The sequence below is a fragment of the Scatophagus argus genome, chromosome 17 (assembly GCF_020382885.2).
Source record: "Scatophagus argus isolate fScaArg1 chromosome 17, fScaArg1.pri, whole genome shotgun sequence".
In the NCBI taxonomy this organism is placed as follows: Eukaryota; Metazoa; Chordata; class Actinopteri; family Scatophagidae; genus Scatophagus; species Scatophagus argus.
Genome location: NC_058509.1, coordinates 13218177 through 13236640, shown reverse-complemented (window position 1 = coordinate 13236640; position 18464 = coordinate 13218177). Strand labels below are relative to the sequence as shown.

Below are 18464 nucleotides of genomic sequence, written 5' to 3'. Positions count from 1 at the left end.
GCTTTTTGTCACTTCAAGCAGAGCTACATGTGCAATAGTGTATTAGTATGTGTGTATTAAACTGGTTTTTCACTCTTCCCAAGAGATTTACTGTCTGTTGAGGGAAGATGATTTCTGCCTCTTTCTTACTTTCATAGTTTCAGGTTTTACTCTATTTATATCTGTGCCTGACTGAAATGTTTTTTGGGCAGAGCACAGACGTAGATGCAGGGGAATACTCAAGATATGAGGTAAAGTTCAAAAGCCAGAGTCTTTACTGGAAAGCCAGACAGTCATAAGAAGGTAATGAGTTTGAAACAAACTAATCAATCCAGGTAGGGAGCAGTCAAGAATCCAAAAAGCACAGAACAAAACTAAGTCAAAACCATCAATACTAACACTTGGAAAAATGCTGGAAAGTGATGGACAAACAAAGATAAACAGGAATCAGGAACAGGGAAGCCATGGGTTGGCTGAGAGCAACACCAGGGGCAGGTAAGTAATTGGGAGCAGGTGTGGATGCTCAAGGGAATGGGAGACACACGTGGACAGGTACTGAAATGACAAAACATGTTGAAATTTCAAAATAAAACAGCAGAACACCAAAGTTTGAGCACTGCTTAGAAATATAAGTATGACACATGTGTTGCCTTCAGGAGCTGAAACCATGGAGAGGAAGGTGATAATGATATAGAGTTAATATACAGTAAAATAAACAGCGACACCCACCAAGGCCTATCTTTTCTTTTTTCTTTATAAACAGGTGTCTGTGGTCCACCTGTTAAAAACAGTCCGTCTGCTTCGCTTGCTGCGGCTGCTCCAGAAGATGGACCGCTACTCACAGCACAGCACTGTGGTCCTGACGCTGCTGATGTCCATGTTTGCCCTGCTGGCCCACTGGATGGCCTGTATCTGGTACATTATCGGCAAGATGGAGATGGAGGCCAATGCCTACAATTGGGATATTGGTGAGGAAAAGGAAAACAATGCAGTAAACCCTCAAATCCTAAAAACACCTCTCAGCTCAGTTAGTGTTTTAAAACTGAATGGAGGATTGTGCTGAGATCGACAGCATTACTGCTTCCAGTTCTCTGGGTGTGCCACTGGGCGCTGTGTCAAAACCAGAAGGTGTATCTTGAGACACTTTTGGAGCACAGATCAGAGCTTAGATAAGTGCTACTGAGGAATGCAATGTGATAAGAAATGTGCAAATGTTGCAATTTGCCTAATCTGTGCATTCCTCTGGCCTAAAGCATCTGAGTGATATCTTTATTGTGTATTTCCTCTATATGAACTGTGTTTTCTACTGATAAACCACAAAATACGACACTGGTGATTAAGACTCATCAGATCATCTCTGAGTGTCCTAAGAGACACAAATTTTGACATTTACAATTAATGCTACTGTAAGCCTGCAGTTTAAATACGGATGAGGTTGCTGTGAATAAAAGATGGGAAGGTAAACAGTCCTAGGGTCTGTTTACAGAAAGGTGAACTACATGAATCAGCAAGTGAGCACAACACTAAAATCTCTTAAATGATCACCACATACGTGCTGCTACAGTGAGAACTGAATGGCCTGACAAGTGTGTCTGCAGCAAGATAGTGTCAGCTTTCACACATGATGCTAAAGGAAAGAGGACCACATTCAGTAACATCAGCCGTGATGGCGGTGGGTTGGGAGGGAAGGAATTTGCAGTTTCAGAAAGGATCTGAAATAGATATTCTGAGCATGACATATAGACAGTTGTGCTCTTGATGCACATGTAATTGTTCGTGTTTTTTTTTTGTATGTGTGCACTGGTGAGGCTGGATGAAATGTTTTGGTTTTATAGGTGAGGGAGCCATTTTCTCACTTTGTCAAACCTTGTACTACATCAATATAAAGGAAACACTCACTGGCAAAAATCTGTGGAGTAAATGGCTCGTGGCTTGTGGCTCAGAGTAAAGGCTGGAAAGCTAAAAGAGTAGGGCTTTTATTGATCATCTGGTATTAACAAAAAAAAAGTCATTTTTCACTTTGATCACATCAATCCCACATACATTTCATGTAAGCGACTTCTCTTTGGCCACTTTTACTTCAGCTTTGTCTTAACTATCACATTATGTGTGAGGCTTGGTAAACATGTCTATATTCTGGCGCATTGCAGCTTCATTGCTCGTCACGTCTAAATCAGCAGTTCTGAAAGCTATGTGTGAAACATGCAGGGTTTTTGTGTCAGCCAGTAAGATCTAATATTCACATCCCTGTCAACTTGTATTAAGGCAGATGTTTGTGTACACACAGGATTTAAAACAATCTAACCTGACAATAATAGATGTGATGTTTTGTGTTAAAGCACTGCAGTAATAGATGTGGGTTTCAGACACTTATCCTGTGGTCCTTGCTAATATTTTTGGTATGGACATGTCATCGTGTTTCATCATGGAGTAGATGTATGCAGTCTTAATATTTCAGTAAAAGGATAAATTGCACTGATGATTTCCTCATCAATTTTATTGACTCTGTCTGTTGTAAATGTATTGAATGGATGTGTGAGATGTGAGATAAGCAACTACATCAGTGTGTGTGTGTGTGTGTGTGTGTGTATATATGTATGTGTGCGTTTGTGTGGGTGTGTGCGTGATTGCATGCACGTGATTGTGTGTGCTGTTACACTGGCTGAGCGATTGGTGTGATTCATCTCATAATTCCCCCTCAGCTTACAGGTCTCTCATATAATGAGACCCCACAGGGCTGATCTCTGGTCAGTATTGATAAGCTGCATTGCTTGCAATTACTCAGCTCAGGTGTCTTCTTAACTGGTTCCGGGTCAGCATTGACTGGGTGATGAGAAGAATGCAGATTTCTCTTCACCAATTACTGTATTTCGGTGTCATAAAATAACAGGTCTTTACATGAGGCAGGATTAATGTGTTGTATCCTAATTATACATCTGTGATGCTGAACTGAGCGTTGAAGTCAGGCAGCACTGAGGGTCTTCCATCCAATTACCATTCATCAGTGTCTGCAGGAGATTCTCCTGGGATCAGCTGCATGTCTCCACACTATACTGACCAGGGATCAGTTCTGGTTCCCAGGCATCTGATCTTCTTCTACTGTTAAATCCATTGTTCTGGGTGTAGCACAGAGGAAAGCTCTGCTCACCACAGTTTCCAGAAACAATGCTGTCAGCTTTGCCTCCATCTCTGTGCTCCACTGCACTAAGCTCTAAGATGTCCAGCAGCTCATTGTTTTCAAAATAACATAAATAGATTATCACATGGTGCACTTGAAGTAATAACAACTAGGCCTTTAAGGATAAAAAAAGACTTGTAGAAAAATGGTCAAAGTTTTGCAATAAGCCTCATTTTGAACAGATACTGCTCAGGATAGACATGGTTTGTCTCTTGACCATGAGCATGCCTTGGTTGCTGCCTCTAACAATACATTTTTCCTTCTATCTATCAATATCGCCATGATATGCTATCTTAAAAACCAGGATGGCTCCATGAGCTGGGGAAGCGTCTGGAGTCGCCCTACTATGCCATAGGAGGTGTGAACGGGACTAGCAACGGCCCCTCCATCCGTAGTGTCTACATCGCCTCACTCTACTTCACCCTCAGCAGTCTAACCAGCGTGGGCTTCGGCAACGTGTCGGCCAACACAGACACAGAGAAGATCTTCTCTATCTGCGTCATGCTTATCGGAGGTAAGGTTATCACTTCACCGTCGGTCTGTTTTGGTGTGTCTTCACAGGCATGCTACAGCATATAGGATTGTAAAATACATATAAAATCAATCCATGGAGAAATGCACACACAGCCTGTATTCAGAAACTGTGCCTTCAGTGAAAAGTGACCGCTAAAGTGAACAGAGGTGCTGCGGTGGAAAAACAACAACAAAAAACATGCGGTTTCATTATAATGCAGGATAATATAATGCAGTATAAGACCTATTAAACAAACTATTGTAAGACAGTCTGATTCAGTTTAAGCTTGATCCTAACACTAGGTTTGTTCTTTTGGGCGGTCACCATGATAGAGTAGTCCCTGTGAACCCTTCCCTCTCTGCTTTGGCTAAATGTTAAATGTCACTGGATGCCTGGGGCCAGTTGCTGCAACAGATGCACACCACACATACCCGTATTATCCCTCGTGTGCTAACGTGAACTGAAAACTAACACAAAGCACCTGCTCATATTTACAGCAGAGCGCAGGTCAAAGGCAGGGAATTTATGGAAGGAATCGGATCGCTGCCTCATTGGAATATGAAGTGAAGTTTATGAAAAGTCTGAAAAAGACTTTTGTGTCCAGAGGTGTGCGACACATCTGCAGCACCGATGGAAAATGAATTAGATAAGCAGAATATATTTTCTAGGGGAATATAAATGACAGGTATCTGTCATACCAGTCAAACTGATTCCACTCAGTCCTGACACTGATGTTTCTGTCTGGAAGGTGCAGGGTTGCTAGACATGAATGTAAATAGAATATTTAGGCAGGTGGCTCATCTATTTATTTGATCAAGAAATCAACAGCAATAATTAAGATTATGTTTAATAATATTTACAGGACAGAATGTTTATTGTTAATCCAAGTAAGGTAATGGAATGTAACAAAGTACTCAATTACCTTACTTAAGTACAAATATACTTCTACTTGACTACATCTCCAATATTATACTTTTCATTTATATCTGACAGCTTTAGTTGCTTAAATTACAGTCATATACATCCTGTTCAGTGTAAATCATGTATTTCAAAAATTTGGTGATTTGAATTGAATGTTTTCTTAATAAACTGAAGGATTTTGTGTAAGCAAATTCTTCTACTTGTTAAGCAGAATAAACTATTTAAAAACCATCTTGGATTAGTTGGAAAACACAATGTCACGAAGCTTACTTAAAATTCAGTCAACTTTAACACATCTTTAAACACTTTAAAACAGCACACACATTAATGCAGTAGTTATATTAATCCAGAAACAAAATTTAAGTTTATTCTTGTCATCTAGTCTCTGCCATTATGGGATGCATTATGCTTGTTAAAATTGTTTTTGTGTGTATCTACTTGTAATGTAGACCACAAGCATAATACATCAGCAGGAGTCTGTAGGATTTTGTAGACATCAGTGAGAATGTGATGGTCTAAAAACAAGACAGAATCTGATTGCAATTTGTCATTGCTCTCGTTGCACCATTGACCTGGTTTGAGCAGGCAGGTGTCCAGATGCAAGTCTCAGTCATAATATTAATGTAGTGCTGCACTTCCCTGCTAGTCCTCTTCATTCACTTTGGCACTGTCGACTTTACAAAATGTTTTGCTACTTGTACCAAGCTTCTGCCATTAAAATGGCATCCAAAAGGTTTTCCTGTTTTGGTTCCCACTCTTGGCAATCCCTTTCACTTTAATTCATTCATACTCGTGATCCATTATCTCTTCTCTGTCTCCCTTATCCCTTCCTCTACTCTGGCTCTTTGCTGTACCCGCAGCACTGATGCATGCCCTGGTCTTTGGTAATGTGACAGCCATTATCCAGAGGATGTACTCACGCTGGTCCCAGTACCACACCAGAACCAAAGACCTCAAGGATTTCATACGTGTCCATCATCTGCCACAGAGTCTCAAGCAGCGAATGTTGGAGTATTTTCAGACAACCTGGTCGGTCAACAACGGTATTGATTCTAACGAGGTACCACAAGCACATATGCACTTCAAGTGGCACAAATCCTTATCCTCCTTTTTCAGTTAATTTGTGTTTTTGACTTGACAGCACTGCAGCGATCAATAATTCATCTGAAAGATCACATACTACAAGGTGACAGTGAGGTGTTTTCTTCAGCACTGACTGACAAGGAGAGGACAAAGTACAAGAATGAAAAATTAATGCATCACTTCTGCGTGTTACATGGTCATTTGTGGATGACAGGATATTTTGTTACCTTCATGAGTTTGAATCCTTGCAGACTTCTAGATAGTTTGTGTGTCCTAAGTACAAGGAATGTGCGTAAAGGTGTGGGGACTGCAGGACCATGTCAATACTCTTGAAAATGGGACAACAGGACATCACACTTAGTGTAAGGTAGTAGTGGAAAACATCCTTTGAGTATTACCTCAAACATTAGATACATTTTTGGGGTATTTGTGTTTTACTTGAGTATTTAATTCCAGTTTGTGCTGCTGTAAACTCTTATGTCAAAACATTTCAGAGGGAAATATTATACTTTCTGCTAGTTTCAGTCAGTCCAGTCAGCTCCATGTTGCCACAAAATTAAAATGTGTAATAATATATATATATATACCATATCATATAATACTGAGCCCTCGGCCAATAACAGTCCTGGGGTGGGAGTTCAACACTCTATAAGAATGTAGTGACCAGGTTACATCACTGTTTCAATCTCTCTCCTCTTGAAGCCATAAAGAGCTAACAGTCTGTGTGTCTGTTTGACCAAGGGTGGGCTGAACTGCACACACACACAGCAGAGAGGCAAACAGCACAGAGGATGAAGAGTGTACTTTGGATGCATTCACAAAAAGCCACGCAATGTGGCACCTGCCCGCAGGATTGTGAGGAGGTGTAGGTGTATTTATTTGAGCTGTAGAACATAACTGCTATGAAACAATGAGAAAATCATGTTTTTTTCTCAGAATCACGACTTTGTTTTCTCTTTCTCCACTCTAGCTAACCTTTTAGGACATAAAAGATCTGAGCTTAGGTTATGGTTACACTTCCTTGCCTTTCCTTTTTGTGCCAGACAGGAAAGTCTTCTAAATGCCAGAAATTGACACTTACAGTACAGATTGACATAAACTAAAAAAATGGAGACCGATGGGGACCACGAGGGCAGTAAATGTGAGGACAGTTTAGACACAACACAAAGAGAAAAAAGAGGTCAAGCAATACGTTTTTCTTCGTAAAAACAGAAGCATCCAGTTAGTAGGCCAATAGCAATGGCTTGTCCCTCCAGGTTGTGAATGCCTGTGAGACAGCTGTCAGAACCCAGACCAGAGCTTAGATGGAGTGATGATGATGATGAATCCCAGACACATGAATTATAGATTGGCCTGTTGATTAAAGTCAGCCTGACTCATTGATTGACTTTATGTGACGGTGAGCTCCAGATCTTTGTCCTAACAAGGAGACAGACAGATAGATGCATGCAGTGTTTTGACTTTTAACTGTGAAAGGGGATTTTCCCAATTGTTTTATGTGTGAATCAACTGTGTACATTGTGACGATATACATTCAAAATGCCTTATTCTTAGATGTACTCCATAGTCATCATATCCCAAAAAAACAGTCATATTATTTTTATTTATTTGCCAAGTGGATGTCAGAACCAGATATCTTGGTGGGGGGGGGCTTGTAAAGGTTTTGCAGGACATTTTCTTTTGTGAATCAGCTGCCTAAGAAAAATTAGTGCTGTGTGTTGTGCAGATTTTAAAACAATTAGAGTTACACTATTGATTTTAGGCTCTGCAAATAAACTTGACTTGGTTTGACACTGATGCTTACTGTGTTGCAATAGCTTAGGAACCAAATCATAGCCAACCAAGGCTGGAAGTGTAATCACTGAGTTGCAGCATGGTTGTGTTTTCACAGCTGTCATGCCTCTCCTCCTTCTTGACTTCTCCTTCTCCTTCTCCTCTGTCTCATTCTCTGCCTTTCCTCATCCCATCATCTTCACAGCTGCTGAAGGACTTCCCAGACGAGCTGCGATCTGACATCACCATGCACCTTAACAAGGAGATCCTGGAGCTGTCACTGTTTGCCTCTGCCAGTCGCGGCTGCCTGCGTTCCCTGTCGCTGCACATCAAGACCTCCTTCTGCGCTCCTGGAGAGTACCTCCTCAGACAAGGCGACGCTCTCCAGGCCATCTTCTTTGTCTGCTCGGGGTCCATGGAGGTGCTGAAAGATGGCATGGTACTGGCCATCCTAGGTATGATAAAGCATGGAGGGGGTGGAAGGGATTTGAGGAGGGTGGGGTGTGGAGGAGCAAGATGGAGCAAGAATCCTTCTGTGCCATCATTATATTTTTACAAAGACAAAACTCCCAGCAGCAAGCCTCATAATAGAGCTCTGTGCGGCTCATTGTGATAAAGCTGAGTCTGTAAATGAGCCCATTGTGTAGAAATAGGAGCATTACAGAATCCTAAAGGCTACAGCTCATTCTCAGAGTTTATTGTTATTAAACTGTCGTGAAATCAACTCTAGTTAGATGCCATTTTGTTTCACCAATATAGCAGGACAAGCCAAAGAAGGTCTTATCTGGAGCTGTGAACACAAAACGGGGCCGGCAGATTCAGATTTTTGCAAAACTGTACTTGATGTAGTAATTACTGGCTGGTCCAGTCAAGGTGAGAATGGCGGACATGTAGATGTCAAAACAGACAGAAACATTCATTCACTGCAGATTGCACTATATTACATATCACCAGTGCGTTTAGCGCCACCCACGATCCGTTCCTTATATGTTAAGCCACCGCAGTCTTGTGATATCCACCTGAGTATGGTCTATTCTATAGCACTGTAATTTAGTTCTGTCCAGTTTAATCTGTGTTATCCAGTTCAATCCAGCCCATTTCATCAGTCCAATTCACTGGAGTCAGGTAATTTCAGTTCCATCTGGTCTATAGGCCAGTTTAGTGCTGTCCAGTCCATGATGTAAGTCTGGTTGAAATCAGTCTTTACACGGCACCCAGGGCCAGATTTGTATGCTTTTTTACTTGCAGAGTTAAATTAAGTTTGATTTGCTGAGGAGGCAGCTTATAACTAATATTAGCTGCCAGCAATGACTTCTGTGCATTCTATAAGAATAACATAAAACACAACAGATTTTATTTCATTGGTGGGATAACCCTAATATCAGCAATTCCACAAAAAAATTAAATGTAGCTAAAATAGAAATCGGCCTCTTGTTAATGAAGGAGCAAGGTTTCAAAACATTTCCCAAAGCTGCAATTCAGTTCAAACTAAGAAAAGATTTTTTTTTGTCTTCATTCTCTACAGAAAGTGTTGTGGTTTTAATGCAGTGGGAATCATTATGTGAAGTTCTAATGAAAGGAAAAATAGATGAATGTATGAAGTTGCATAAAAGAAAAGACTGCTTGTTAATTTTTTAATTATGGATAAATATTTTCTATTTTATCATGATTTACTGCATTTGGTTGAATAATAACATCTGTCATATGTACCCCATAATTATCCGTGTATGTATTGTGATGCAGCTTTGGTCCAGAAAATTTCTTGCCAAGAGTTGGATGAAAAGATTGATATTACTTATGTGCCTGTGTGATAAACATTAAGCTACAGCCGGCAACTGGTTATCTTAGCACAGCTAGCCTGGCTCTGTCCAGAGTCTGCCTTACCTCTAAAGTTCGTTAATTTACATATAGTGTTATAGCTTCTTTATTTGGCTGATTTCTATTTCTTGGCTGTGCACCTGGCGAGTAAATAATAAATAGTCAGTAAATAGTCATAACCCCCCCTGTGAAACCACAATTTGTTTGTTTGTTTGTTTGTTTGTTTTTATTTTGTTGAATATTCCTTGAAATGACATATTAACTTATTTTGGCATAAGTATTTTCTTATTTTTCTTATTACTCTGAAACATCTTTTTGGAACTAATCCAATTCTACTGAAAAACTCTCTTGTCACCACCACAACCTTCCATCAATACACCTGCACAGTCTTGCACCTGCATTTTAGCAGGGGAGAATTTCCCTTTCAAAAACATGTGCTCCCAAATAGTATGAGGGTGCCTGTAGTGAACCACAGATATCATCCCTGTGACTTGGTGCAGAATGCATCTGAAATATGACACAAACAGCCCCCCGTCTAGCTGTATTCCCCACCGTGCACAGCTGCTGTGCAACACAACCTCTTGTCCCGAGTGACCTTAATGGCTTTTGCTATCTGACCTTCATGACACAGAGTTATAGACCAATCTGGAATGTGTGTGTGTGTGTGGAAAGAAAGTGTATACGGAAAATCTGTAAGTGAGTCAGTGAAGGTTGAAAGAAAGATTCGAGTCTGAAATCCTCCATCCATCACTTTGACTGTGTTGGTGTGGTACTTAACATTTTTTATCTCGATCTTTATTTTCATTTGTCTGTGTGTGTGTGTGTTTGTGTACAAACTATTTCTACCTGTTATCTCAGCACCTGCATGCAAGCATTTCTGTTGAAAAAAAGTTTTTTGTGTGTGTGTGTGTGTGTGTGTGTTTATGGAGTGGGTGGAATTGTTTACCAGTGTACAGAGTGATGTGTGTTTGTGTCTGGTGACTTGTGCATATGTGTGTGTAGGCTTGACAGGAGGAGAGCATTGTCTCTGTGCTTACCTGCTGACTGTGCAGAAGGTCAGGCTGACATTGAGTGTCTTACTGGCTCTCGCTTTCTCTTTCTTTTTTGTGTGTGTATGTGTGTCTGCCGCCTCTTCCTTGTCACGCTACAAGTCCACAGCCACAGCTCAGTACCACATGATAGAGAGTGGGTGAGAGTGAGAGAGGCCACGTTGAGAGACATGAGACACAGACAGTGAAAGGATGAGAAGGTGGTTGGAGTATCTGACACAAATGAAACAAAAGTCAGGGGGCAGGACTACGGGAAGGCAAAGAGGAGGTAAATAGAGAGAGTGAAAGAGGGAGGAAGGAAGAAAGATGGAAAATAAGAGGGTGGGGAAAGCAAACGAATACAGTGACCAAAGGAGGAAGGATAGAAACAGGAAGGAAGAGAAACAGGAACAGGAACAGAAGATAAGAAGGAAAAAAGAAAGCAAAAGTGCCAGTGGGGGAACATAAAAGAAGTTAAGGAGGGAAGAGGGGAAAGGAAATTGGGGGGAGGGGGGGTCAGGGAGAGGAAGATAGCAAAGAGTAGACAAAGAAGTAAGAGGGAAAGGGGGAAGGAGGAAGGAAGGAAGAAAGTGAGAAATTGGTAAGGAGGAAAGAAAACAAAGGAAAGAATGAAAACAGGCAGTCGGTAAGAGAGGGAAAACATGGAGAAAAATGGAAGAAAAAGAAGCAATGGTGATCAGGAAGGGAGGAAAGAAAATGAACAGAGAGGGGAGAAGAAAGAAAAGAGACTGGAAAGAGGAAAGGAAAAAATAACAGAGAGGACAGGGAGATTAATACAGAAATGGGGAAATAACAAAGGGGTTTGACAAAGCAGGAATGAGACATCTAGAAATAGAGCGCAGGAGGGAGGGAGGGAGGGAGGGAGGGGGAGGAAGCAATGACAGAGGTGAGAAGGAGTGGACTGAGAGACAGTAGGAGAGGGAGGGAGTCACGACTGCTGCTCCATCAGCCTTGGTGTAATCGAGCAGCGTTCACAGTTCACAATGACCATCATGAATATTTTATCACTGCTTAAGGGGCATTAACACTAATAGGGTACTTAGCTTCATTCTGTATGTATCAAGAGAGCAGAACACAACTGTCAACACCACTTCATTCAGGAAAATTTTCCTAAAAGCAGGCTCATTATTTTTTGTAAATAACGATCACAGACTGTAAACAGTGGGGTTTTTTTGTGTTCATTCACTGTTTACTTAGCCCTGCTGTTCTTATTTTGTTTTCAAGGTGGAATTTAATGTGACTGACTGTCCAACAATACGTCTTACTTACGCTATGTGATCAGCACATTCAGATGACCAGTTGTGCTTTTAATTTTATGATTGTCTAGCGAGTGAGATAACTCTTAATAATCAGTGTTTCTTACATAAGTGTTAAAATTAAATAATAAAACGTGTTGTCAGCTCTATTTATTTCCAGCTACTTTGCTGTTCTTTAACTGTAATGTATCGTGAAAAGAACTGCAAAAAGCAGATGGAGAAGTTACAGTTGGCCTCAGTTAGCAAAAGCCTTAATTACAGTAGCCTGAAATGACAGTTTCAGTGCTTTTATTTCCTTATGTTTGCTTCAGTTATGTCTCCTAGTGGTCCCATTTCCAATAGACTCAAGTCAAGAATCAAAACAAACTTTCAGTCATAGAGGTCAGATGATAACTAATGCTTAATGCACGTTGCTCTTTTGCCTAATATATCATTCATTAATGCTTCGTAGATCAATTTAAAGTAAAGATTTAGGGTTGCTAGGCCCTTTGGATGGCATTTATCCTCCTCTAGCATGAAACTTTTTAGCAATCTAGTTCATTAATGGATCATTTCACCACTTAACTTTATGGAAACAACTGCAGCACATCTGAAGCAGCATCCATTGCTGTAAAACATATTAATATTTACAGCTGCAAACTTGGTGGATAGTTGTAAGAACTCTTTATTAAAGTCATATATAATAGCAAAGGACTTATTAACTTTTGTTGTTGGCTTATTGGAAACTGGTAAAGTTTATTTTATTTTATTTTGTGCTTTTTCAGAGCACAGGGCCAGGGACAATACTGCACCTGTGGTGATGGTCAGGCAACCCATCACACACTCCTCACTCAGAAACTCTTTGATAAAAGGAGGATCTGACACATGTTGCAGATTGTGCATCCTCAACACTTTTTTACCAGAGAATAAACACTATGTTGTGACCCTTACTCTGACCTACAATATGTCTCTCTCTGAGCAGGTAAAGGTGACCTGATTGGAGCGAACCTGTCCTTAGATAACCGAGTGATAAAAACCAATGCAGATGTGAAAGCCCTGACCTACTGTGACCTGCAGTGCATTAACCTGAAGGGACTGTATGAGGTGTTGGACCTCTACCCTGAATACTCACACCACTTTGTCCAGGACATCCAGCAGGACCTCACATACAACTTGAGGGAGGGACATGAGACACACGTAAGTTCAACCAGAAAGTATTGATGCTGTCTCTGCAGGGTGTCAGAACTATAATTAAGGCTCATTGTTTTTAGTTTTTGCATGTTTTCACCTAGAAATACACAGATTTTCTTAAAAAGACCCGATTAGTTATTTTCACAGTAATTTCATGTCCCAGTACGCCCAAAAGTTATTATGTTTCATGCTGCAAGAGAACAATGATCACTGTAGTTTATATTAATAAGGTCCTCTTGTGAAGCTGACAAAAAACTTCTGCTAATATAAAGAGAAGAGGAAATGAAAACATAAATGAGGTGGTCATTATGTGCAAGAGTGTCTCAAAGAAATAAACAAATCAAATGCCTTTTTTTATAATAAGATTTTCCCTGATATGTTTGTTGTTCTGTTTTTTGTATTGTAAAAAGACCAGAAATTAATGAGCAGTAGAAAAAACACACAGCAGTGGGGTGCATGAGAAGTACTTAATATACTCTTCCCAATTTCTCTGTAGAATGAATCAAGGTACTGTAATGCTGTGTTAGAATGAGTGATGAGCTGAGTGAAATGGACTTAAGGGTGAGGGTGGAGACAGGCGTGAAGCTTTAAAATAAGAAGAGAGAGAGAGAGAGAGAGAGAGGGAAAAAATAGTCCTACAGCTCTACTGCTGTAATTACCGTCAGGTGTTTCTGTCTCTATAGCCCAAACACCACTGGCCCACTTACACACATACACACACACAACTTGCCGCAGGGCTTTTAGTTGAAACTAATGTGTAGAAGGCCAGCCCAAATCTCAGGACTGAGTGGAGTTAAAATGAAGGCAGGAGGGAGGAGGCGGCTCAGAATGGAGGATGTGTTTGTGGCAGGGAGGCTGAGGTCGCTTTCTGGATTTTACTGCACCTTATATGAGCATAACAACAAGAGTATCGCTGTGTTCAGGTGAATTCAGGTGAACCCTGGATCACTGCAAGTCATATAGTCATTTATCATATCTTTGTGTTCACTTTTTTAAAAATCAAACTGCTGAGCATTGTGAAGTTGCTCCTCTGCAATTTAAAACTGAGAAGAGAAAGGCCACATCTTGATAACCTTTCTTGCACTTCATTTACTGTACATTATCTCTCTGGCTCTCTTCCAGGTTAAGGTCAGACTGCCTACAACAACTCTAGATACTCAGGTAACACACCACAACACTGATGGAAGATCTATAGTCTAAAAAGCAAAATGCCCCAGTTCGAGACAGGTACCACTAACTCAGAAGATGTCGATCACACACAGCAGATCTGTTGACACCCACAACGGTTTAATCAGCCCAACACAGAAAATAATGAACCTAAAATTAACGCTCAACCGCAGATCAATTCTTCCATCCCTGTGAGTAGTCTGCAGGGCGACCCGACTGAAGACCTCCGACACTGATAATAGAGTCAATCACTCTTTTGGACTTAATGATTCTTTTTTTTGAAAGGAAGGTTGAGGGAGGTGGAAGATCAATACCGCAAAGAATGAGCTAGCAGACATTAAATCATGGCTGCTCCAAAACTGAGGGCGATAAAATGTTCCACGTGCTGTCGGGCTGCACTTTGCATGTTGAGAATCTGCACAAATAACACAAATATAGTAATCTGTAGTCAGATATGTTACAGAAAAATCAATTGGGCTGTTGGAGCCATTAACCTCAAGCTGGGTTTGGTCTGAGAGAGTTGGGTCATAGGCCACTGATCAATACTTACTGCTGTTATTACCTGATTGTATCCTCATCTTATGTTTGATCAGCGTAATCACAATTTAGCACAAATGCAGACCCTTGACAAAAGATGACCCAGGTCTCTGTGTTTATTAAGAGTGATGTCAGAGATCGCCAGCATTGCCTTCATTATTCTGCAGGTCACAGTTTCATGTTGATCTGGGGATTTTTGCTCGACTTTGTCCCTCATGCATTCAGCTGAATCGTCCTTTCAGATTGAAGTCATTAGTGCATGTGTTGAAAAAACCTCTGTGTATTTCAGTATCATTGTATTAAGTGTACAAACACAGCTTCAGCATCTTCAAAGACAGCAGAAAAACAAGACACAGAATACAACAAAAAAAACTTCCATGGTCAAGTCTGACACTTCAAATGATTTGAATCAGCACAAATAGATTTTAATTGCTTATCAACTCTCTGCTTTTTTGTGGTGATGCAATCTCCAAAAGTTCTTCTAATATCCACACTCAAAGGTTGTATATCAAAATGTTTTTAAATCACTAGCGACAGACACATGTTGCTACACTCAAAGACTCCTCTCCAATTTTTGAAAAAATTTATTTCCAGTCTGGAGTGAGAAGGAACGGACGAGTGGTTCAGGGCTATCCGCCCATCATCGAGGCACAGGAGGAACATGAGGAAGATGAAGAGGAGGAGGAAGACGAGGCCATGTCTGTGTCCCTGTCGTCAGAGCGGAACCGGACTGGGAACCTCAGGAACACAGGTGGGATGTCTCCACTGAGTCAACCCAGTCAGAGGACCATGGGACAGAGCTCCAGGAGGTCTCAGAGGAAGATCCAGGAAATTACTCTCACCACTTTAGACCCTTCCAACCTCAGCCCCAGGTGAATTTGATTGCTATTGATTTCCTGCATGTGTAGGCTTGTGCCTCTTTGACTCTGTGTTATGTCTATTTCTGTCTTCTTTCTTTAGCACAGTATATGTGGTACAAACTAGAGCTGGGCATATTTGACAAGATATATAGTAACTTGTAAAAAATGCCCATAGAGGGATTCAAATCAGACACTTCACATTTAAGTGGACCATTCAAAGATAAACTGTGGGCCACCACCCACACAACCACCACTCACATTAATTGATCACTAGTGGCAGCATGACAAAGAAACCCAGATGCTGTTGTCCTTACCACAGCGCTCAAGCTAACAGTCAAGTGCAGTAGGGTTATTCTGGGATTTTGGATAAATGTGGATCGATTCCCAGAATACACCCTTCAAGTTAAAAAGGAGTTATTTTAACTTATCAAAGGAGAAAAAAGCTAATTTGATATGAAAATACTGTATGCAGACTGGAGACATTACCAGGGATTAAGTTGGTCAAACCACAAACTATAATTTGTTACATTTTGGGCTGTTTTCTAAGGAACAAACAGTCGAGATATAATGTGTCAATTAGTGAGCATTACAAGTGTTATTAGGGAGATTTTGTTTTTGTTTTGAGAGTCACGTTAACAGTTTCCCTCTGTTTCCTGTCTCTATGCTAAGCTAAGTGGACGCCAGCTCTAACTGCACAGAAGACTTGACACACCAAACAATATGTACTGCCATGTAATATGTTCTACACACACATACACACACACACACTTGTGTCTCTCTGCAGGATCGTGGATGGTACTGAAGACAGTAAGGGGACAGAGAGTTCCCTGGCTTTCTCCTTCTCTACCAGCCGAGGTTGTCCTGTCAGTGAACCAACCAGTGCCTCAGCATCTGCCACAGGTCTTCCCATCTAACACTACATAGCAATTTATCTCTCAAATATGACCAAACACTATTTACAGTCCTGAAAAATTTCTTCTTCCTGAAGAATCGAAAAATGTTCATATCCAAATCCCTGCAGCAATGTTGTGTAATGATGATGATGAATGTAATTTTGCACTTTCTGTCAATGCCTGCAGGATTCATTAGCCGCCTTGTTGTTTTAACTGCTGGGTGTAAATTTGTAGTTCTTATGCAGCATTTGAAGTGATTTGTAACTGGCTAATTTGTGCCTCAGATATGCTACAGATCAGCACAGCAGAGCTAGCAGCTAAAGCAGAAGAAACCAGAGGACAACTGCGACACCTTGACCAGCAGGTACGGGTGTGAGTGTGTGTGTGTGTGTGTGTGTGTGTGTGTGTGTGTGTGAGAGAGAGAGAGAGAGACACAGACAGGTGGGTTGAGGTAAGCACAAGCCATATGGCTGTACCAGCGTGTCAGGCACAAAAAGGATTTAGAGATAAAACGAAGTGAAAAGATTAATAAAAAAATTCAAAATATACATAAGATGAAAAATAAATAAAGCAGCACAAAGAATGTGTCATTGTAGAAATGACTAGATGATGTGGAGGTAGAGGCTGTTAATAAGGATATTTGTCAGCTATCTAAACTCTATATTCAAATGTTTCGATGAGCCTTCCATAAATCATCCACTGTGGTCTGCTAAAGCTCAGGACTTAAAGTGGAGTTTTTTTGTGTTTATTTTGTTACACCAGGACTTAATAGACTGATCTGAAATAATCCATTCCCACACACACATACACATGCAGCTTCTCGTGCTGTATCCTATGGTTCTGATTGGCAGGTGGCTAAATTGACATTAGACATTTGGCAGGTGAGGAAGATTGTTTGCGTCCTCCTGCTGAGCCTCAGTCTGTATCCTGGGATGAGCAGATAGAGGCACAGAGAAAATCACAGACATGAAGAGGGGGACATGGAGAGGAAAAGGGGAAAGCCAGAGAGCTTGGGAAGAAACAAAATACAAACCAGAGAGGGATGTAAAAGGGAGCGTGAGAGGCAGTGGCACAGCGCCCTCACAGTTATACACATTGGTCCTGTTGTCCTTTCTGCATCTCTGTGGGTTACCGGTGTTTGACAGGAAGTCTCTCAGCGTGGGCTTGTAGGTTGTTAATCCTCGCTTGGATCCGTCTACACAGATCACCATAGGAGATGAAAAGGGGGTGTTGACTTAAACCCTGTCTGCCCTCTACACAAACACAAACACGAATAACAATTGAGGACATTGTATGTTATGTGGCACATGCAGGGTTCTTCCAAAATGTTTTCATTTGCAAAAGAGGGGTTTAGTGTCTAAGAAAAAGCAACTTGTTTTAATTTGTGCTGGCATTAGTCTTTTTGCTCAGTGCTCAGTCTGTAACATGCAAGTACTATAATTCAGTAGAATTACTGTGGTCAGCTTATGCTCATTCCCATCCTCATCTTGTGCAAAGAAAATAAGCTCATGATCCATCATAGATTTTGTTGTTGTACCTCAACTGTAAAAACTCACCAAAGACCACATTAACACAAACAACATGCACTTGCACACTTGTAGGGTTACCCATTCTTTCACTCAAAACCCAACAGCAAGGGATCAGACCTCTTCACGTACTTGTGAATAAAAAAAGCACTAAGTGCAACTGTACACATGAGACGTGGCCAATACAAACAAAAAACTGACAAGGTTGATTTCTATGCTGATTCTGATCTGAACCCTGCAAGGTTAGCAGCATTTTAATGAACTATAAATTGCGTGAACACAGTAATAATCCAGCTCTGTCTCTGCCCTGTGACCTCTTACTCCACCCTTTAGCCTTTAATCTTTAACCTTATGCTACATCGCTGCAACTGACGGGTTTTGACCTTTGTAGTGTGTCACAGAAATCATAACGTACAGCTATACAGGAGACAGTCAATAACAGTAATTGTGCAAGGCGAGGTGAAAAACACACAACATGATCCACTCCTACTGTTTGCCAGACATGGGTATATACGTAAGCACAGCAGAAGTGACCTACTTAAGTAAATGAACAGTAAATAACAAAATCAAATACTAAAATCTGTAAGCAGGTATAAAACAGGACAGCACTAATTTATTTTTTATTTTGTTTGGCCACTTGAAGAGTACTAGCTGTAAACACACCATTTAAATATTATCTATTTACACACCTAAAGAGCATTTATATGGTGGCGTGTTTCTCAGTCCAGTATTAATTCTCT

The 18464-nt window shown here is 40.8% G+C and overlaps 1 protein-coding gene across 1 annotated transcript in view; it reads left to right on the top strand.

Moving 5' to 3' along the window:
• Positions 1-18464, top strand: part of kcnh8 (potassium voltage-gated channel, subfamily H (eag-related), member 8) — a 46674-nt gene that overhangs the window by 23114 nt on the left and 5096 nt on the right. The window contains exons 7-15 of the mRNA XM_046416869.1: positions 743-947; positions 3462-3671; positions 5453-5652; positions 7654-7903; positions 12533-12747; positions 13864-13902; positions 15040-15317; positions 16090-16205; positions 16483-16562. Of these exons, the coding sequence (XP_046272825.1) occupies positions 743-947; positions 3462-3671; positions 5453-5652; positions 7654-7903; positions 12533-12747; positions 13864-13902; positions 15040-15317; positions 16090-16205; positions 16483-16562 (1593 nt within the window). The remainder of the gene's footprint in view (positions 1-742; positions 948-3461; positions 3672-5452; positions 5653-7653; positions 7904-12532; positions 12748-13863; positions 13903-15039; positions 15318-16089; positions 16206-16482; positions 16563-18464) is intronic.